Here is a 22296-nt window from a genome sequence, read left to right on the forward strand (position 1 = left end):
AAGCATATGTGCAAAAGATGTTACGTTAAGATGAGTTGACGGTGACATACATTTTAATCACTTGTAAACATTTTGCTGTCACTGCTGCATTACAGACTATTCAATATTTTAATGACAGCAAAGTGATTGAGGATCCTTATTTATTTTTGAGCGTCTTAGTTTACCACTTCATCGAATAAAAGTTTCAGGGTCTGTCTGCAAGTTCAGCTTTTTTCTTTGCTTGGTTTTAATCACTGCCATTGGAGGAAAAAAGGAACCGCAGAAACATAACAATCTCATCTACGCAAGTGACTGTTGAAATTCAGCCAGAGGGGCGCCTGGGTGGCTCATGATCTCGTGGTTCTCTCTCCCTTGCTCTCTCTGCCCCTCCCCCACTTGCGCTGTCTCTCTCTCAAAACAAACTTTAAAAAAGAAAGAAAAGAAAGAAAGAAAGAAAAGAAAGAAAGAGAAAGAAAGAAAGAAAGAAAGAAAGAAAGAAAGAAAGAAAGAAAGAGAAATTCACCCAGGAAGTTTCCATGTTCCTTAAAGTCCCTCAACCGTTCTCACAAACCAAATGGAAGATGTTTCGTTTTATTATATTTAACAAATGAGTTCAACTCATTTAACAAATGAGTCCACTGAAATGCTTCATTTGAGGATTTTTAAACAGGTTAGAAAAATTCATTTCCCCATTTTCCAAGGCTGCTGTTTTTATAGATACATATTTGCATAATTTTCAATAAAACAAGCACACAACGGTAGGATCATTTCTAAACATCTGTTTTCCTACATTCTTACCACAACCCAAGTTTCTTTTAAAAAATTGGTTACTTCCTCATTCATTGTTATGACATCTACTTTACTGGGAAGAGACCACTCTTTTAGTTCACTGTCACCAGGTAGCAGCCAACAACCCCCGTGTTGGACAAAAGACTTAATGGTTTTTTTTCAAAGCCAACCATATTATTGACATGCTGAAGTACTTCTGTTTCTTTGGTGCCTAGCTTGCGTTCAATTTTTTTAGAGGGCAGCCATCTCTAAATTTACCCTGGAACACTTGCTTTGTCCCAGTCAAAGCTGCGACTCCCCCATTTTATCCTTTTCTATATTTGTGCCAGTGTCAGAGCATCCTAAGAGTTGTCATTTCATAATAGGGTCCGGTATTCTTGTCGGGCTAGACAAGCAGTGTTTTTCTCGTTCAAAGTGTTCTTTTATATGATCATATAAAATTGCGAATTCTCTTTGTTGCATTCGTTAAAGCGGACTGTTGAAAATATCTTTATTGGATGCATTCAATCTGTAAATTAGGTTGATGTGAATGGAGATTTTCGTCTTTCGTCTGCCTATTAAGGAGTCCCATTGATTTCAAGCCCTCATAAAATTCTCCAACAGGATTCCTCTAAACATTTTGTGTGTTTTCAGCGTGGGCATTCGGGATACTCAGCTTTTCAAGTACTGCGTAAGCTTCCAGGCCTGACTAAACATTTGTAAATCTTTCTTTTTTTTAATTTAATGTTTTTAATGTTTATTTATTTTTGAGAGAGAGAGAGCAAGGGAAGGACAGAGAGAGAGAGAGAGAGAGATCGAGAGACAGAGACTCCGAAGCTGACTCCAGGCTCCAAGCTGGCAGCACAGAGCCCGATGGCGGGGCTCGAACTTATGGACTGTGAGATCATGACCTGAGCCAAAGTCAGATGCTTAACTAACTGAGCCACCCAGGCGCCCCAACACTTGTAAATCTTTAAATCCTCCTGATGTGTTATGGAATTGAGTGACAGTGGCCTGTGGACCTGATGAGTGAAGGTTAAGTTCTTCTGAACCCCCAATATGTGTATTCATGAAAGTGAAACGCATGAGACTCAGTATGTTATGTGAGCTGGAAACACATTATGTGCACTTATTTATTTTTATGTTAAAGTTAACTTCTCTCCAGTGGCAGCGTATGGTTGGGCCTTTTTGATCCCCCAAGGGCAGAGGCTTGCCCAGATTTGCTTTCAGAAACATAGGATTTAGTGTGAAAATGCATGTATCATCAGAGGGATGGGATCCTATGGACATACAAGAATGGAACTGTAGAGTGGCTGACTAGGAGGTCGTTCCAGATACAAGGGAGTTTCCGGATCTCCTGGTGTGATGTCCCCGCACAGGATGGGTTCCCTCCAAGCTCAGTCACTTCTCTTCCAGCTCCCCTCTCTCCTTCCCCTCAGAGATGCTGTTTACTCACACTGTTTTCTCACTTAGCATCCAGATCGTCTCCCTAAAGTCATGTGTGAGTATCACCATATTACATTCCTGTTGGTTGGCAATTGGAATATCATCGTGTTGAATATTCAGAAGTCCTCTGGATCTATGTAGAGCAGAAATTTAAGCAGGCCTCTGTGGTCTTCTCAGTACCTGAGACACCCTAGCCCAAGACTGAGTGGTTCCCTGAAGTTCACGGACTCTGTCATTTCTTTAGGCTCAGCCTGTGGATCTTGGTGTTTCGTTAGACATACCACCAATGTCCTCTCTCCTGAAGTTTCTACCACCTCACAAGACCATCTGGCCTTGCCTCCTTAGCCATGCCACTCAGACTTTCAGGAAACAAAAGTCGGGAAAGAGGGTTATCTGCAGTCAGTTTTTGCTCTGGACCCTGTAAATGCATCTTCCCTAAGGGAAGGGACTGCCAATCCCCTGTCTTTCTCATCAGACCCAGTAGAGGAAAAAACTCCATGAGAACCAAGCAAAAATTACTTTCAGAATGTTATTTTACCATACATATCATCATAATATTGACTCACTGGAAACCCATGGAGGGGTCTAATCTACTCCGTGACCTCTCTTAGTTCTAATCTATCAGCTGTAATAATCCATACTTCTGCTTTCTTTTTCTTTCCTTGTTCTTGTTCTGAGGAATTCTGGTTTGCCTCATTTAGAGTCTTTAGTTTTTTTTTGGAGAGACAGCACAAGCAGGGGAGAGGGGCGGGGGGGGGGGTGGGCAATGAATCTTAAGCAGGCTCCACACTCAGCACAGAGCCCAACGCGGGGCTTGATTGCATGTCCCTGGGATCATGACCTGAGCCGAAATCAAGAGTCAAGCACTCAACCGACTGAGCCCCCCAGGCACCCCTAGAACTCTTGTTCAGAGCTTTTCTTATTAGACCCCCCCTCACAGGCCATAGTAGGGCTTGTGAAGTTTGACCCTTGCATTGAGAGCCACTGCTAGTCAAGTCCAATCAGGGATATGAGAAAGTCATGAAGAATAGACCATAGGGTTCCTGTGGATGTCATGTCAACTGAGATACCGAGTGGGAAAGTTTCCTTTGGAAGTGTCTCTTATGTTGTAAAATGTAACGTTCGGTCATAAATGGTGTGGAGAATAAGGTTGCTAGAACCCTCTGGGATGTGAAATTCCAGAGCTTTAAAATAATACGGAAATCACTACAGATTGTATGAGTGAGCTTTTGGTGCATAACAAACATCCTCCAAATTCAGTGCAATAGAGTCATTATTTCTTAGCTCTTGTTCAGCTGCCTGATCTAGGCCGGGGGGGGGGGGGGGCAGGGCAGCTCTGCTACACTTGGCTCCTTACTGAGTTGCCTGTTCTGGTCCGTTCCCCATGGGTCTGTTCTGCAGTCCAAGCTGAAGGGGCGGCAGCTTCCTCGCGACGGTCTTCTCGTGGTGTTGACAAAGCAGCGCTAGCACATGCCCAACCATAGGGGCATTTTTTTGTTTGTCACATGTGGGCTCAGCCGTGTGATACACTTTGGGCTGTGAGATGTGAGCTAAGTCCAGGGGCGGTGAAATATGTAGCATACAGTGGGAGGCTCTGAAAAGCGTTGTGGCATATGGTGGCCGACCACATCCTGGGGAGCAAATGAAGAATAATTCAGTCTATCGCAGAGAACAGTACCGCCAAGATGCTCTCGTGTAATCACGGCTGGCCATCCCTGAAAAGTAACCCCAACCACAACCTTCTCGAGTGGAGCTCAGGCACGTATGTTTATTTTTACTTCTTTTCCTTCCAGTCTTCATTCCCCAGGTGCCCTCTCTGCCACGGTCTCCCTACGTTTTTAAATTTTACAACAAGCATAATGACTTCTAAATTTAGTTTTTCCTTCCAGAATCTGACCGCTCAGCCCATAGTCCATAAAAGGACCTCACTGGCTCTAATGAGTACATGGAAAAATGGAATCATCTCAGAGCATTCTGTCTACTAGTCCAAGCAACTCTTTGTGACACACTGGAGGTATCAGTCTTTTATTTCTGTGGAGGAAGAAAAGCTCACAGTGATCAAAGAAAGCCCTGTCCTTTTGTTTTTGTTTTTGTTTTTTCACCTTTTATTTTTAATGTTTATTTTTAAGAGAGAGAGACAGAGCACGAGTGAGGGAGGAGCAGAGAAAGAGAGGGAGGCACAGAATCCGAAGCAGGCTCCAGGCTCTGAGCTGTCAGCACAGAGCCCCACGCGGGGCCTGAGCCCACAAACCGTGAGCTCATGACCTGAGCCGAAGTCGGACGTTTCACCGACTTGAGCCACCCAGGCGCCCCAAGCCCTGTCCTTTTGTTGTGGACAGCAAGATCACCATCATTCCTTTTAAAATGAAGCTGTCAGAAACAGGAAGATTATTCTTTCAATCTCAATGGACACGTCTTCTTGGGTTTTCAGGTCCATAGGTTTCTGGCCTATCTGTGTGTGTTTGTTGCAAAAGGTTGGGAGCAGGGGGTGGGGGTTTGTGTAGCTCATCAGTTGTGTTCCGCCAGCCTCAGCAACAGAATTCACTGTAGCATATTGAGCAGGTAGAAGAGATGTTGCTTTCTCGGCTCATTGCAAAGGGACTCAAGCATCTTTCTAAGAAATACTGCAAGGAGAAAGCCAAGAAGTGCTTGCCTTCATACAAAGAACAAAATGATGTTTCATGGGGGAGCATTTTAGTGTGGAGCCATTCCTGTTGGAAAAAAGGCAGAGGTTGATTATTTTTAGATCACTTATTTGGAAAATGCCACTTGTACAGCAAGAAAATAATAACGCCATCAGAACGTTATCCTCAAAATGCAGACAAAACAGGACAAAAAACTATAAACAAAGACGAAAATGCTAGAACAGGCATCAACCACAAAATACACATGCAGTGGAGTTTCAAACGTTGTTTGGGTGGGGAAACAACAATGCAGGGATGCAGACCCATGTCACGTTGTCTCTGTCACTTTGCCTACAATGTGGGTTCCTGAGTCAGCGCTGGTCTCAGCGTTCACTTAGGGTTCTAGAAACATGGCAGAGGAAAACTCACTGATTCAATCCTTGGAGAGCCTGGATTTTATTCTTTCTTCTTCGTCTGTATTCTGGTATAGTATTGACTCATGTGAATCAGTTTATATTTGTGTTTATTGTGTCATTGCTTTTGATGAGACTTTTCACACGAAAGGTCTCAGAGCTTCGCTAGGGTTTGTGTGGCAGTTCACCGAGAATTGGGCTATCGGCATTTGAAACGATATTGAGTTTGTTTTCATATTTTAAGAGTGAATGAGTTCATAACATATGAAACCTATGCCTTTCTATTCACTGACCTCAAGAGATGAAAAGAGCAGCTAACGCTTCCCGCCTGCTTCCTGCGTGCCAGACCTCTTGCTACGTGCTTCCCTTCTGTTCATTCATGTAATTTTTACAACTGTCTTATGCGATTGTTACTCTTATCATCACCACTTTTCAGAGGAAGAAACTGAGGCACACAGTAAAGAAGTGATTTGTGCAGGGCACCCTTCCGGGAAGTGGAGGGGCCAGGACTCGGCTTTAGAGAGTCTGGCTCTAAAGTCTGACTTGCAAAGTACCTTATCAGTCTCACGTTTGCCCTCTACCTGGGCACTTATATTTGTGTGTCTCTGGTCAAACCATAAAGTGTTAGCTCCTTGAAGAGAAAATGTCTCCTGCGATTTGGATCCGGCAGGATACAGGAGTCGCTTTAGACAATGTGTAATATGGCCGTCTTCACTTGCAATGTCCTGTGTGTGCAGGAAGGCTTCAGAGTAGGAGTCCCAGCCCCTCTCTGATGGAGTGGCCTCCGAATACACTAAAACCCCAACGATTTCTCTGCCACTCTGCCATGTTGATAGCAGGATATCAAAAAAAATCCTGATATTTTGTCAGGATTGGTGCAGTGGGTCCTAAGAAGCTCTCCCCGCCCCGCCAGTGCCCCTCCCGTCTGTCCTCTTTAGAGCAGCCGTCAGTCACCTCGCTTTTCCACTCAGAACCTTCCAAAGGCTGCCTGTTTCACTCAGAACAAAACACGAAGCCCTTCAAGAGCCTGTGTGATCTGTGACCTGCCGCCCCATCACTTCCTTGACCACTGCCCTCCCTGCCTCCCACCGCCTCCTCCCACTGGCCCTCAGGCTACCTGTTAGGCACACCCTCCCCAGGCACAGACCATGTCAGGACCTCAGCCCTTGGTGGCCCCTCTGCCCGAAATGCTCCTCCCCCAGATATTTTTCTGCCCCCCGATAGAATCACGAAGCGTCTCCACCCCGTGACTCTCCCCTTCCTCCCAGCATTATTTTTTTCCTCGGTGCTTCTAAAGACCTGATATGCCATGCATTTTCCTAATTTATTAGTTCATTTTCTGTCTCTGAACACTAGAGTGAATATTGTATTATTTTCATTCTGCTTTGGTTCCTATTGTATTCCTGGAACCGAGAAGCCCGTGGGCGTTCAATAAGTATTTGTTGACTGAATGAATGCATTATGGAGTTGTTTCGGAGAATTAAATGAACTAACGTATGGAAATAATTTCAAAAATTGCCTAGCATGAAATTAGTGTTTAATAAATGTCAGGTATTAATAAAATAATAATATGATAGTTCTTGAATGAATGATGAATTAAAAATTGGAGGCTATTACTTTATCATGTAGCGGAAAGAGAATAATCAAGCTCCAAACGCTTTAAATATTCTAACTTACATTTGCAGTAGACGCCAGAGGAAGTGGTCCAAGACATCATTTGTGTTCTCTTTTCCTATTACCTCGAAGGAGAGCTAGAAACCACCCTTCCCTGAGCAGGAAATGGTCCCCAAACCTTGCTGCACTTTGGGATTGCCTAGGGATCCTTTCAAAATTGATCCTGGCTCACACGTCCCGATATTGTGATGTGATTGGTCTGGGGTGAAGCCTGAGCATTAGGACTTTTCCATCCTTCCCTGGTGATTCTGACCGTGCAGCCGAGTTTGGGAGCCAGTGCTGGAAGCTTTTCACAGAAGTGGCAATCGTAGAGGGGAAAAGCCTTCCCCAGCCCCTTTCTAAACTTGGAATTGAAAGTTTGGCCAACTGGGGCGCCTGGGTGGCTCAGCCGGTTAAGTGTCCAACTTTGGCTCAGGTCATGATCTCCCACTTTATGAGTTTGATCCCCACGTCGTCGTGCTCTGTGCAGATAGCTAGAAGCCTGGGGCCTGCTTCAGATTCTGTGTCTCCCTCTCTCTCTGCCCCTCTCCCACTCATACTCTGTCTGTCTGTCTGTCTGTCTCTCTCTCTCTCTCTCTCAAAGATAAATAAACATGAAAAATTTTTTAAAACTAAAAAAAAAGAAAGTTTGGCCAACTAGGGCTCACTTCTCTGCTCTGCAACCCATGCGACCATGAGCAGGTCACTTTACGGTCTTCTTCATGTCGAACGTCTTCTGTGGATTATGGTGCAAACTAAGAGCTCAAGGCCAGGCCCTAAAAGTGTGGGTATCCCCTCCCTTTTTTTCCCTGTGGTTCCATCTGGGGATAAAAGGAGAGGCTCATTTCCAAGGGTAGCTCAAGAACCGCATGCTCTGAGGTGATGCTGTCTTATAAAGAAGACAAGAGAACGGAACAGTGGCCACCATGCCTCGGTGGCCCCTTTCTTCACCCAGGCACACAGAGCCATGCCTCTTTCAGGCCTGTGAGGGATCCATGTCAGAGGGTCAAGTTCCCAAGAGCCCTGTCTGAGGCTGCTGTCCTGGACACTGGGGCTCACCCTGCATCAATTGTGCTGATTTCATCAGGGCTTCGAGTTCTGTCCTTTAGCCTACCAGGCTTCGTCCTGTGACCTTGTGCCGGCCTGAGGTCTGCCCACTGCAGTAGCCATGTCTAATCTCTGGGTCCAGACAGACCTCTGTGACTTCACAGAAGACAGATCCTCCCCTTTGACCCTGTAACACCGCCACTCTGGGCTTGGACTTTTCTAGAAAGGTAGTGGGAACGCTGGGGATAGCACACTACCCGGGGCCCTGGGATGGGTTTCCCATTCCTCTGCCTTAAAGTTCTTAAGTATGTTTAAATGAGGGTTCCCACGTTTTTATTTTGCACTGTCATTGCAAATTAGGGAGCTGGTCAAGCACATGACATTTAGGAGACCTGGTGTGAATTGCGCCTGCCTTACATCTGAGAAGCATGTGACCTTGACCCGGTTATTCTTTCTCTTTTGGCATTTGCCATGCGGAGGTAGTGGGGTCAAACCGCCCTGCCCGTGGGGTGTTCTGAAGACGAAATAAGAGAACAGATGAGTGTTGGCCTATGCAGCACATAATATGTTTGCCCTCCATTCATTCTTCTCTTGTTCATAGCATTCCAGGCTGCTTAATCGAAGACATCTTTCCTTTCTGTCTCTATTTTTTTTATGCTTTATTTATTTTTGAGAGAGAGAGCGCAAGCAGGGGAAGGGCAGAGAGTGAGGGGGACAGAGGATTCAAAGTGGGCTCCCCGCCAACAGCAGGGAGCCCAATGCGGGGCTCAAACTCACGAACCGGGAGATCATGACCTGAGCCAAAGTCAGACTCTCCCCCCGACTGAGCCCCCAAGGCGCCCCTTTTCCTTTCTGTTTAAAGGGGATTTTAAACTTTTATTTTCTTAGTGGCATATGTGTAAAGAACAGATCCTAGAAGGTTTCCGTTTTTTCTCACCTTATTCATTGCACAAAAGGACCACAGAATTCGTCCTCCTCAGTCTTTTTTTTTTTTTTTTCCTCCATTTGGACAATATGTTGTGCAGATGGCATATAGAATAGTGTCTTTCAAGGTATTTAAAAATGCTCTTTTACAACATTATTGAGGATGAGAAAGAGAGAAAATTGAATTAAGTCCCTGTCATTGAGGTAATAGTGCCTCACATTACTTAAAAGAGATTTCTGGTGTCCAAACTAATAACTCTTCCCTCAAGAAAGGCCGCCTTGGATAATGTCCATGAGTGAAGACTTCATTAAGAGTCCCAGGAGGTGGTTTGTGACCCGACACTCTGGCATACAAGGCGTGGGCCCTGAGGGACAATAAGCCACTATTTTGACTTCAGCTTCCGTACTCTTCTGAGGCTCTTTCTCAGCTTATCGGTTATCAATTGATAGTGTTCCACAAAGAAGTATCTTTTCCTCTCCTTCTTCATTCGATTATTTCTTAAGAAATCCACTCTATGCCGGGTACTGTTCCAGGCAGCTGGGATAAAGCGGTGAATGAAGCAAAGTTCCTTGCCCTCGCGGAGCCTACGCTCGAGTGCAGAGGGCAGAAACGAGACGAAGATGTGCGTTCTGTAGCACGTAGGCAGGGGCTGAGTGTTGTGACACAAAACGTAGAAAAGGGTACAGGGAGCGGGCTTGCTGCGTTCCAGCGTGTGGCCACAGGGTCGCCTGTGAGCAGAGACTTCGGAGCGCGGCGGTCGAGCCACACGTGTAGCTGCAGGACCAGCATTGGGGTTGGGGGAACAGCCAGTGGAAAGGCCAAAAGCAGAAGTGGAGCTCGTGTTTTCAAGGAATAAGGAGGGCACGCAAAAGGCGTGATGAGGCGTCTCCCCACATCTTCCCCACTGTCTCCCAAATAGCGAGTAGAAAGTCTCGAAGGAGAGGAGGTGATTGCCAATCCATCGTCAAAAGCTTACACTGATGCCTCTTTTCCTTTGTGTGTGCTTTTCCCACAGTCACATGACGCAGGCCATCCCCTTTGACGACCCTCGGTTGGAGAGCTACCAAATCGTCCCTCCTGCCCCACGGAGTGTGGAGATGAGGAGGGACCCCGTGCTGGGGTTTGGTTTCGTGGCGGGGAGTGAAAAGCCAGTAGTCGTTCGCTCTGTAACACCAGGTAAGCACCCGGCCCACTCCCCGTCTCCCAGGGTTGCCTGCCACACCCTGTCCGGGTGACTGGCGCTCCTTCTGGAATTTTCAAGCTGCTCCTTGTCTAACTGTGGAGCCCGGCTGAGTGTTTGCAACATCCAGATGGCGTCAGACCACCAGAGGGACACAAAGGGCTCTTCAAGCTAGGTTTAAACTGCCAAACGTATCCTATCTCTTGACTTAGGAAGACACTGATCTATCTTTTGTAACCATGGAAATGACCCACTTCTTAAAGTATGAATGCGAAGAAAGAGGCAGGCGCTGTACTGTATTTCACTAAGTTCGTGATAAACTCCTTAGTGAGAAAAAGCAGAAAGTGACACTGAAGTCACAGAAGGATTTTAGTCACTGGAGCGGACAGACAGCTTTATGAAATGCACGCTATGCAGAATATATTTCCCTTCCCTGTTGCTGTTGAGCCGGACCAGGTCACTGACTTCGGCCAATGGTGTATTACCAAAGATGACCTGGAAATGCTTGAAAAGTGCTTGTGCGGTTGCCCTGGTTTATTGGGCTCCTGCCCTGGGAGTCAAAAGAGCGTTTCCCTCAAGTGACTGTGACCCTTTCAGCCTCGGCCCCAAAACGAACACAAGAGGCTAGCGGCCTGCCATCTAGAGACGAATGTGGCCCGATCTGCGGCGTGAAGCCGGAAGATCAGCCAATCAGTGCTCATCCTAAAGGCCCGTGAGCTTGAGAAGAAGTGATTATTGGACAGCCGACTGAGTTTCAGGGTGATCTGTTATACAGCCATGGCTGACTGACAGAGTATAGGGCAAGTCTCTTAAATTCTACAGTACGATCAGATCACGAGTATACATGGCCTCAGTCTCCCTCATTAGACTATGCAGACGTTCGACTGTCAACACAGGTGAACATAACGGACTATGATGTGCTTGCCCAAAGTGGGCTGCGATTGCCTTTCCAGAAACAAGGCTCTCTTAATTCTTTCTTTCTTTACGATAAGTATTTGTGTACTTTTTTTTTTTAAGGTTTATTTTATTTTGAGAGAGAGAGAGAGAAAGAGAGTGAGAATCCGAAGCAGGCTCCATGCTCAGCACGGAGCCTGACATGGGGTTTGATCCCATAACCATGCGGGGGTCACAACCTGAGCCGAAGTCAAGACTCAGACGCTCAACAGACTGAACCATCCAGGCGCCCCTCATGTATTTCTTTTAATGAGCTTGTATTGGTTTTATTTTCACACAAAATGAAACTCCTTCCTTACCAGTTCCTCTTTGGAATTTGGCAAGTCGGTAACAGAGGTCAGTAGTAACATCCTGGGGTTACGAACATGGACTCCGGCAGCCGATTGCCTGGGTTTGATGGATTTGGAGGTTGCCTCTGCCCCGTATTAGACTGTTTATAGCTTTCATGTTAATTCCTCTGCATTTCAGTTTGACGGACACTTCTCTATGTCCTCTGGATAATGGGGATCGTGGTTGTATCCATCTTTAAGGGCGAGGGAGAGAATGAGATAACATTAAAAGAGTGCCAGGTACATAGTTCTCATTCCAAAAATATTTTTATTGTGATTATTGTTATTGTTATTAGTAGTAAACTCTAAAATATTTGGGCCACCGAGCCTGCCAGCTAAGGAAAATGAAAGGAAAATGAAAGTAGTACACATTTCAAAAGTCGATGTCATTTTTCATTATTTTGACCTAATGTGGCCCAGGGTAAAGCACTGCAGATACGGTCGACCACGTCGCAGACTTGTACAGAGAAAAGTCGGCTTCATTTTCTTTCCCACCACTGCCTCACCACACAGCTTCTTACCTGTTTGCCAAGCTTTCCGTTTTATTAGCTGTAGGTCCTATCTTCATTCTCTAGGTGGGATTGTGGAGACTGATGCCAGTTGCGAATTTTATGCTTAAAATGAAAGAGGTTTGTTGCTTGCTATAATAATAAAATAATACAGATGCCTCACACAAAACATACAACATAGATAGTACAGAGGAGATAGTTAAAAAAAAAAACAAAATCACCCGAGCTGCCGCTGCTGAAAGTGAACCACTATTGACATGTGCGTAGAGAGTCTATGGAAAGTAGACGATTCTGTGCATATGTATGCATATGTTATGTATCCTGTCTATGAGATATATAATGTATTATATGTGCATGTGGACACATATTTTTTTTCCTAAGCAAGACATCATTTGGCGTGCTGCTTTCTAATACTGGGACCCTTGAACATCTCTGGTTCTGAGATTCTCTAAAGTGTGGTTCCTCCCCAGAGGTGACCGGGGATCTGATTGTTGTTTTTCATGCTGTTATATTGCCTCACTGTTCGTTCAAGCTCTTCCCTTCCCTGCCCTCCATGCTCCTTTCGCTTCAGACACTAGCACCTAATATTCGACAATTTCAAGAGTAGTAGACAAAAGTGAAAACAGGTCAAAGAGTACTGTTGCCAGTCATTTTTCGGTGTGAAAATGCTGGTCAGATAAACTGTGTCTTTCATAACAGTGACTCTGCGGAGGTTCCGATAATTTCTTTGGCATGACCAGATTTTCTGGACTTGACAATGCAGCCTTCAGTGCACAGGGCACGAGACGATTCTCTGAAGGGCGCCACTGGTTCATATCTTGGAAGGAACTGTCTTTCCTCCCTCTGAAATGCTTGGTTTCAGTTGCTTGATGAAACACAAATATTTCCATTTGATCAAACAAGTGGGGTCAGAGGTGAAAGGATGTCCTCTTAATCTGCAAGTGGTTTGCCCACGAAAGTAGTTAACATCCATCAGCCAGTTAGTATGAACATTTTTCAGTCTGTGATCAGCGTTTGATTTCTAACCATTTGTTTGACTGAACGTGAGTGCATGCTTGCAGATAATCCAATGGTTATATCAACTCTCTCAAGGGATTTTCAGAATTTCTTATGTGTGCAAACAGCGAATCTCAGTTCCCGCATCTTGCATTGAATATTTTTTTTATCACCGACATGAGGAAGCGTTAAGGTTTTCCTCGCCTTTTTTTCTACCCAGGAAGATTAGTTTATGCTGCAGCTTGAGTGACATATATGCCAAGTGTCTCGGTGGGTGGGAAACAACTGACTTACTTCGAGATCCATCTCTGCGTGTGAAGTGTTCATTTCAATTACTAAATAAAGCAATAGCAATAATATTTGAAAGGTAATGTTTGAGCTGCTGCCTATTACCCAGTGGCAGACCTGGGAATAAAGTTAAAATTATCGTACCCTATGAATATGCAGGGACGTAATTCCATTAGACATGTGGATAACGGAAGTATTTATTTATGGGTTTTATTTCATTCAGATGTGTGCTTCATGCAGATGTGGCTTTCTGTGTCCAGAAACCTGGCAGTGACCAGTTTTTAAATTATGGGAGCAAGTTCCAAGCAGGTGTTGGCCACCCTGAACTTGGAAGAGTCCACAGACCTAAGCTGAGACCCAGTTCTACTCTTTCATCGGGTTCTTTAACCTGTGTGAGCCTCGGGCATCTCATTATCTGACAGGGAGTCAAGTGTCAGTGGGATTCAAGGCCAAGCAGCCTGGTACATAATAAATACTCGGCAAATATTAGTTCCCTACCTCCTTGCAAAAACTCCTCCACATCTGCTGAGAAAAAGACCATGCTGGATCAAGACAAAAACAAGAGTCCTCTGTCATCACATGTGAGCACAGACGCACACTCCCAGGCACAGTCCCAGCCACAAAAATGACCAAACACCCTCTTCACCAAGCTGATACGTGTGTCTGCTGTTTCCTTATGAATCCCAGCTTGAGTTCTGCTTCCTTCCCCAGACCTTTTATTTTTGTATTTATGTTTAATGTTTATTGATTCATTTTGAGAGAGAAGAGAACGTGTGTGTGCACAAGTGGGGGCAGGCAGAGAGAGAGAGGGAGAGAGAGAATCCCAAGCAGGCTCCCTGCTGTTAGGACAGAGCCCGACGTGGGGCTTGATCCCATGAATCATGAGATCGTAACCTGAGCCGAAACCAAGAGTCGGACACTCAACTGACTGAGCCACCAAGGCGTCCCCCCGTTCCCCCAACCTCTTAGACAAGAATGATTAAGATGCTCCCACTTCTCAAACCTTCCCCAAGGGGCGCCTGGGTGGCGCAGTCGGTTAGGCGTCCGACTTCAGCCAGGTCACGATCTCGCGGTCCGTGAGTTCGAGCCCCGCGTCAGGCTCTGGGCTGATGGCTCAGAGCCTGGAGCCTGTTTCCGATTCTGTGTCTCCCTCTCTCTCTGCCCCTCCCCCGTTCATGCTCTGTCTCTCTCTGTCCCAAAAATAAATAAAGGTTGAAAAAAAAATTATTAAAATAAAAAAAAACAAAACCTTCCCCAAAAGTATGGAACATAAGGACAAATCCTGTCAGTCTTTCCTAACACCCTCTGATGTGCTGATTGGCCACCCGTTTGGGGAATACCTTCTTCTAGGGGCTTCGATACTCAAGGTATGGTCAGTTGACCAGCAGCATCAGCAGGCCTTGGGATCCTGTGAAAAATCTATGACCTCACCCTCAGCAGACCTCCAAATCTGCTGAGTCAGTCTTCAGGGCAGTAAGGTCCCCAGGGGGTGCATGTGCCCATTAAAGTGTAAGAGGAGCTGCTAGGCTGCCGTGTCTCAAACTTGCCTGGAAAAGTTCTGGAGAAATGCTGATGCCGAAGTCTCACCTCCAGAGATTCTGATTTAATTGGCCAGCGTGTAGCCTGGACTTATCCAGTGCAGCTTATCCAGAGCCCCTGAGTTCATTCTTTTTTTTTTTTTTTTTAAGTAAGCTCTACTCCCAGCTTGGGGCTCGAACTCATGATGCTGAGATCAAGATTCACATGCTCTACCAACACAGCCAGCTGGGTGTCCCTCCCCAGTTCTTTGCAATGTGCAGCCAGGGCTGGGAAGGACCCATGTGGAGAACACGCGGGTCGGGTTTTGTGTCGCCAGACAGCACCAGGTGCTTACAATGAATCGTGATGGGGAACGGAGGACACGGATGGATGAGCGACAGTCTTCTCACTTGTACTTCATTCTCATTTGTCTCCAGGTGGCCCCTCCGAAGGCAAGCTGATTCCGGGAGATCAGATTGTAATGATTAATGATGAGCCCGTCAGCGCTGCGCCGAGGGAGCGGGTCATCGACCTGGTCAGGTGCGTGGCTCACTCCCCCGGGCCCCGTCCTGCTGTGAAGGCTATTCCACAGCCCTGAGACCTCATCCAGCAGAGGAAGGGCTTCCCACGAGCCACTTTAGGGCAGAAACGCAAGCCCGCGCGTTCACCTTGAAAATGCTGGTGACATTGACCTCTAACATAAAAACCCATGCCCTCTAAACACAAAACACGTGCACCTTGACTGTTAACACAACGTGGTGACTCCTTTTCCCATCACTATAGCCAAAGGTCGCCTTTGTTCCCCTTCCCAAACTACTAACGCGTTGCTATTGCACAATCAAGGAGGTAAAAATGCAATGCCCAAATTCAGTATGAGTGATGAGTAATTTTATATAATCCCATGGATACACAAACATATAGTTCACTGAGTTTTCATACTTGACTGAGTGATTCATTACTGAATTGTGAAATCATCAACCGAAGGAAAAGGATAATTAGGTCAAAGCTGTGACAGTTTAAAAATGTGCTTGGTTTATTGGTTTAGCTTGATCCTAGATAGAAGCGATTTGTTGTGGGATATTCTAAGTGGGGCACCAGAAAATATATTTTATGTGATGTTACCGTATCGGTCCAGAATCTCCTTAAGAGCCCACTGGAGTTTCTCTCCCACAGTGTAGTCAGGGCAAAAAGGGGTCATTAGAAGTTTTCCAAATGAAGCCATGCCTATTTTATGAGTGAATCCGCTTGTGTTCCGGGGGTGTAGAGGGATAATGGGTATGTGACACCCGTCTTTTGTAAATCGGTTTTTTCAAGCACAATTGACGCAGAAGCTAAAGCTATCACAACACTTTAAACTGAGAAGGGGGTCTTCTAACATTTATGCTCTTTCATAACAAAAAGTACCCCTGCGCTTCGAAATGGCATTAAATGGAAGTGTTTCTGGGGTTTTCCGGAGAAAGTGTCTTGCCCAAGCTTAGCTCGGCTTCTGCTTCATGGAAAAGCACTGGCTGGTCATGCATCCTTGGAAGAACTGGGAGGAGGATAAGACAGAGAAATAGAAATAGAGGAAGCTTATTTTTCAGGTGAGCAACGGTTCCAGTTTTAGGGCGGGAAGGCCCACATCCTGGGAAACCTCTCCGTCCTCGAACGGCTGGTCACCCTAATGTAGTGTAGGCCTATTATACTGGAGCCTTTGCAGCTGGCTGGCAGAGTGCTTTGGTGGGGTGTCCGCTTCTCCCCGGGGTGTGCCTCCACCGGGCCCTGAGGCTCATGTCCGACTCCCCCTGCATCAGGAATGAGACCTCTGATTTTCCCATGGGGCAAGAATGTATGACTCAGGAGTCACTGGGTACTTTCCAGCCCTGGGGAGGGAGGTGCAGTGTTACCATTTGGAGTCACTTCTTTCTTGAGATGCTTGTGGCTGTCGGCGGGGACAGACCTCATCCAAGCAGGCTCTGAGACTCCTATAGCCTTGCATCCGGAGTACCTTGTTTGGGCCTGATGGCAGGCCACACGGTTATTTTGTTTTCTCCTAGGTACACGCCTCTATAATCAGTTCTATTGATTTGTGTGTCCGGAGGATCATAGAAGAAAGAAAATGTCTGTGTTTGGGTTTCCTTGGACTGAATTGCTTGCTGTGGGACAGAGACAGAGCCAAAGCTGTCTAAAAGCATGATCATTTCTTAGCAATCCTACGGGGGGGGGGGCATCTAAAAAGAACCCCCCCCCCCCATTTTTCCCTTCTGCTTTAACACATTATGAAGGAAGTGGCCTCTCCGTAAACAAAATCGCTGTAGGTCTTTATGGGCAACAGGGTTTGGTGAATATTCGTTGGCTAAATGCACGACAGCTCACACTCCACATCCAGCCTGCCACCTGTTTCTGCACCGCCCAGGAGCTAAGAATGGTTTTTACCATTTTTAAATGGTTGGGGGGAAAAGGGAGACTATTTTGTGACACACGCCAACCATGTGAAAGTCAAATTCCAGAGTCCGCAAATAACGTTTTGTTGGAAAACAGCCACACCCGGTCATGTGCGTATTGCCCAAAGGTCTTGTCTCCCTATGGCAGCAGAGTCGAGCGCTCGTGATAGAGACCCATCTAGCCCTTTACAGGAAAGGTTTGTCAACCCCTGTTTTAGGAGATCCTGCAGGAACTAATTGCATTTTCTTTGGTGATTACTGCAACATTCCCACACACTTGATGAAGAGGTTCCATTTGAAATGGAATGCATGTACGCTTTTTAAACATCATGAAGTACTTCGGGTGCATAAAACTTCCTGTCACGTGTCAAGACCCACCCTCCGGGTTGGAGATCGGGAGGGCAATAGGAGAGAGCCGAGGTCTCCTTTGCTCCTCTGACTGGCATTGGCTGTTGACTCCCTTTCTGTCATCCATCCGTAAAAGCTCGCTGTCCTGTGAAGTCCATGCATGAATTCTTTGGGGGTGGGAAAGCTGGGCATCCTGGGAGCCACTCGTAGGGCATACTGGGAGCGCGGTACCGAGCATGGGGGTCTGGCGCCGACAAGACCAGCTACCGTTCAGGTGATCTGCTTAACCCCATCACAGAGGCCAGGAGGTACCCTCTGCCCGGATCTCGGCCCTCTGACAACGCCAAAGTTCTAGATTTCTTACGTGGACTGGAGGAGGGAAGGGGGGGAGGGAAGGTGCTGGCTGGCAATAAAAGATCACATTGTACCTCTTCCTGGAAAGTTCTGGGGGGTCGCACTTGTTCGCGGCTCACTTTGGAATGGGGCCTGAGGGTCTCTTTGCAAGTGTCTCACTAGTATGTGAGAAGAGCACAGTTTCATTCCGGAATGTGGCCTGATGTCGTGGAATCAGGATCCACCTAAGTTCCATGAGAAAAGAGACCTTGTCTGTGTTGTCCCCTCACGTGTCCCCATGACCCGGCCGCAGGCCGGGCTCACAGGAGGCACTCAGTAACAATGCGTTGAGTAAGTGGGCAGGCTCTGAAGAACACTCTGTGAGGACTATTGACTTCGATGGTTTCCCCCAGCCCTTCCTTCAGCTCGTGTTCTGCAAGTGTGAATGTCAGCTGAGGGGTTTCGTTCACTGATTTATCAAACCTTTTTAGGCACCCAGTGCATGCAGGACCCAGAGCTAGGCACCAGCCACAGGGGGCTCACAGTCCTCACTACCCTAATTAGTCATGGTGGACCTCCTCAAGACAGACAAGACCCCCACATCGAACCCTTGGGTGAATTTCTCAGAGTCAAAAAAATTTTGCGAGTGAGGAAAACACGTAGGCCCTGGACGCTATTGAGATGGTGGACATATAACATAGTCCTAAAGGCCTGCTCCCTTTAATCTCAGTGCAATACATTTATCTTTAGAAGAGTAACAAGGTGCTTTCTTTTAACCTAAGAAAGCCTAGTGCGATAACACGGTGCAGTTCCCCGGGATGGAACGCCCTTGGTTGTAGCGTTCCTTTGGTGGCCGATGCCTTCCAACTCATTAAGCCAGAATTTGGAAATAATGCATTTCTCACTAATGAAAAAAGTTCAAGTATTAGAAGATGTTCCTGTGCCTTCCCATGAGCTCAGTCGTCTGTCCGCCATATGCATACTAACCTAAAAATGTAGCTTGTGTAACATCGTCTCTGGGCTTCTCAGTCGGTATGTGTTTTAATGTCTGTATCTTACACAAGATAAATTCCCTTTCTGTTCAATAAAATATCCCATTTTCTTAGCCACTAAGGAAATTCGGAAAAACACTCATCATTTTAATAAGCCTGTAAAATTCGCTCTTTAAAAATTGGCATCCATTTACTCCTGTAAGTGGTTCTGTCTTGTTTTGTTCTTTTTTTTCCCTCCCAGTACAGCATTTGCTCGTGAATCACTTTTTGTTTCCAGATACTTTTGTGTTTCTTTGTGCGTTCTTTTTCTTATCATTTGGTTGCTCTATGATAGCAAATTATTTATTTTTCTAGAGAAAATAAAAGAGTTTCTCGGAGACCAATTTACTATTATAGTAACCACATTTGGGGTTTTTCGTGTAGCCTCAAAAAGCTGTAATTGCTGTGCTGAAATTAGACGAGTTCTGTTCATTTCACAGTTGTCTAAGTTGTTAACTCTCGCTCATACTTTCGAGTGGTTGAGGAGCAAAATCTTTGAAGAATCCGTGCCCTTTGCAAATTACCATATCTTTCTTCTTTAGAAGTATCCAAGGATAATTTCCCTTGGCTTTTCATAATTAGGCAAATTAACTTAAAAGAGTTCCCAACGTTTTATTTTTGAAATCTATGGAGTATAATTGCTCATAGACGTTATGAATTGTGCCCCATCCCTCAAGGCTAGCCAATCCAGTTGAATTTATTTGACTTCAGCAAACAATTATTGAGCATTAGCTGGGTACCAAACGTCATGTAGGATACTGGCGATGCATAAATACCAAAGACGTGATTCCTGCACTAAAGGAGGAGACTTCTAACTAACTGCACTGTATTTACTAGTGTTGCAAGGCTGCTGGGGAGGGTAGTGTTCGGTGGGAATGTTTGGTGAGGGCAGATGGGGATGTGCAGGAATGTAGTGAAGTTGTAAAGGGTGGCTGTTGACCCTGAGTGGCAGGGCAGGTTATGGCTGGAGAGAGGGCTGTAAAATCGATCTCGCCCTTGTCCCCCGAACCCCCAGAGTCTCCTGATGGACACTTCCTTTCCAGCGTGCAGTTACGAAGATACACATTGCTCATGTGGCTGTCCTAAACCACAACCTCAAAATCTGGTCCTGCAGCCGCCCCTCTAATGCGGCAACAAAGCTGCTGGCTTGCTTTAGACTGGAGGCACTGGTCTTTTGTGATTCAAGATTGGATAAAAAGCATGGACTTCTGCTTCCTCCACCCAGGAGAATCCGCGTGCGCACGCAGTTTCGCATAGAGTCAGAATGTTCCTGGAGTCCCAGCAGGCCAATCCCGGTCTTCGAGCCCTGGCAGCAGAATCTGAACGTGCTGGCTCCCTTCCGTCCCTTTTGTTTCTTTCCGAGTCTGAAGGTAACGGTGAAGAGCCAGACATGCGAGCAGCTCAGTCTTCCCCACCCTTCCAGCATAGCAGTGAAAGCTGAGGGTTGCCCAGCCCGTGATGAGAAGACACAAGGGTTGAACTGGAAACTAGCTCCCCTTCTCCCAACTCTGCGACAGGGCAGCTCACCATCCCTCCATCTGTCTTCTGTCACCACCCAGGTTGATTATGCCTGTTGGTCTATGTAATGAGCTGTGCTCTAGGTACAGCCACATCTAGAGAATCACCCTTTCTATGCTAATGTTCTGTGATTGCGGAGCAGTAGGGTTCTTCCAATAAGTATAATAAGAATAAGACTAGATGGTAAATTACTAACCATCACTTTAATTCACAAAGGACAAACACTAATTTTTAGTGGCATTCCTTTTCCCTAAGTGACTATAATATATAAAAACACGCCAGGCAATGTACAAATTTCCTTCTAAAAAAAATTTTTTTTTTAGTGTTTGGTTTTTTTTTGAGAGAGAGAGAGAGAGAGAGAGAGACAGTGCAAGCGGAGGAGGGGCAGACAGGGAGGGAGACACAGAATCCGAAGCAGGCTCCAGGCTCCAAGCTGTCAGCACGGAGCCCGATGCGGGGCTCGAACCAACGAACTGCGAGATCATGGCCCAAGCCGAAGTTGGAAGCTTAACCGACTGAGCCACCCAGGCGCCCCTGTACATATTTCCTTCTATGGCCAGGAAGATTATTCCAATAATTATGACCAGAATGCCCAAAAGCACAACTCATGTCTTCCCTAGAACACGTACCTCTCAACAAGACGGATGAGCCAACTCACCCCCACAATCACAGCCAGAGCTCTGTGTATAGCTTTGAAGGGTAACGTTTTTGACATTCAGGAGGAAAAAAGAGAATATGATCAATCACATCCCGACTAATGATGAGAGTTAATATGTATTAAGTCCTTCTTATATGCTAAACCCTTTCGTTCCTTCGTACGAAGACCAGACAACACTTAGACGGCGCTCCCACTACGCTGTCCTGTGTACATTTTGTATAGTAACTCATTCAGTCCTCACAGTGATTAATGGATGCAGTGGTTACCTCTGATTTACAGATGGGGAAACTGAGGTGCAGCAAGGTTAAGGGAAGTGCCACCATCCCGCAGCTAGTAAGGGGTGGAGTGAAACCCAGTCTGGCTCCTGTAGTGACTGCTTTTAACCTGCTCATCACGTGTACTGCTTAGAACAGCCCTGTGAGCAAGGAGTGTTGATAGTACCCCATTACAGAATGGGAAAGGGGCTTAAAGAAGTTAAAGCACTTGCTCAGGGTGAGCAAGGAGGCGCACAGTGGGGGGTGGAAGAAGCCAGTATGAATTACCTGGACCTGTTCGTACCGAGGGGACCAGCCTGGTTATCTGGCATACCGAGTCCTCACTCCGTAGGCCCAACAGACAGCAGAGCTATATTTGGCCTCTAGAACCCGGATCTTAGCACCCACACCCTCCATTTGGGGATTGTACGCAAAGAGCCCGTCTCCTGTCCCAGGTTGGCCAAGCACTCACTTTGATTTTAGCAGGAAGCGCTCAGGAGTACCTGGCTGTTGTAATTCGTGGAAGACCGGCAAGCTTAATAAGGGCGAGAGAAACCATTTAGAAGGGACCTGTCGAAAAATTAGATCTCAGCCCATCTGTCTTCTTATCAGTCTCTCTCCTCATCAGAATTATAATGGAAAGTCAAATCAGATCATGTTCCAGGGGCGCTGTGTCTGCAAAAGAATATATTAGGAGGGTCACCTTCCTGTCTAATTTCGGCTGGGCTTAGATGCATCACGATGCTGCTTAGTAAAATAACAAAGCCAAGAACATCTACGGAGCATCGGGCATATAAAATATGCATGATGATGTATGATACAATAAGGCCTTATTATGGAAAGACCAGCAAGCAATTTCAGTGAAAACACGAAAGAACAGCCCCTTGGTATGCTGACACCACACCTTGTAGACTTACCTGATACGTTTTCTGACAATCGCAAATTACAGAGCCTGGGGAGAAAGAGGTCAGCAGTTCTAGAAAATGGAACGTGTGCGAAAACATTCTAATAAGGACAAAGTAGAAAAGGCGATTTGGGTCCATAGTTCATAAAGGTGATAATGAAAATTAAGAAGAAAAATGGTGTCGTTCAGATTATTTCA

The 22296-nt window shown here is 46.1% G+C and overlaps 1 protein-coding gene across 10 annotated transcripts in view; it reads left to right on the top strand.

Annotated features, from left to right (window-relative positions):
- Positions 1-22296, top strand: part of FRMPD4 (FERM and PDZ domain containing 4) — an 856248-nt gene that overhangs the window by 756396 nt on the left and 77556 nt on the right. For all 10 annotated transcript variants that reach the window (XM_045472369.1, XM_045472370.1, XM_045472368.1 and 7 more), the window contains 2 exons: positions 9871-10031; positions 15067-15169. In XM_045472369.1, coding sequence (XP_045328325.1) covers positions 9871-10031; positions 15067-15169 — 264 coding nt within the window. The remainder of the gene's footprint in view (positions 1-9870; positions 10032-15066; positions 15170-22296) is intronic.

Source organism: Leopardus geoffroyi, chromosome X, assembly GCF_018350155.1.
Source record: "Leopardus geoffroyi isolate Oge1 chromosome X, O.geoffroyi_Oge1_pat1.0, whole genome shotgun sequence".
Lineage (NCBI taxonomy): Eukaryota > Metazoa > Chordata > Mammalia > Carnivora > Felidae > Leopardus > Leopardus geoffroyi.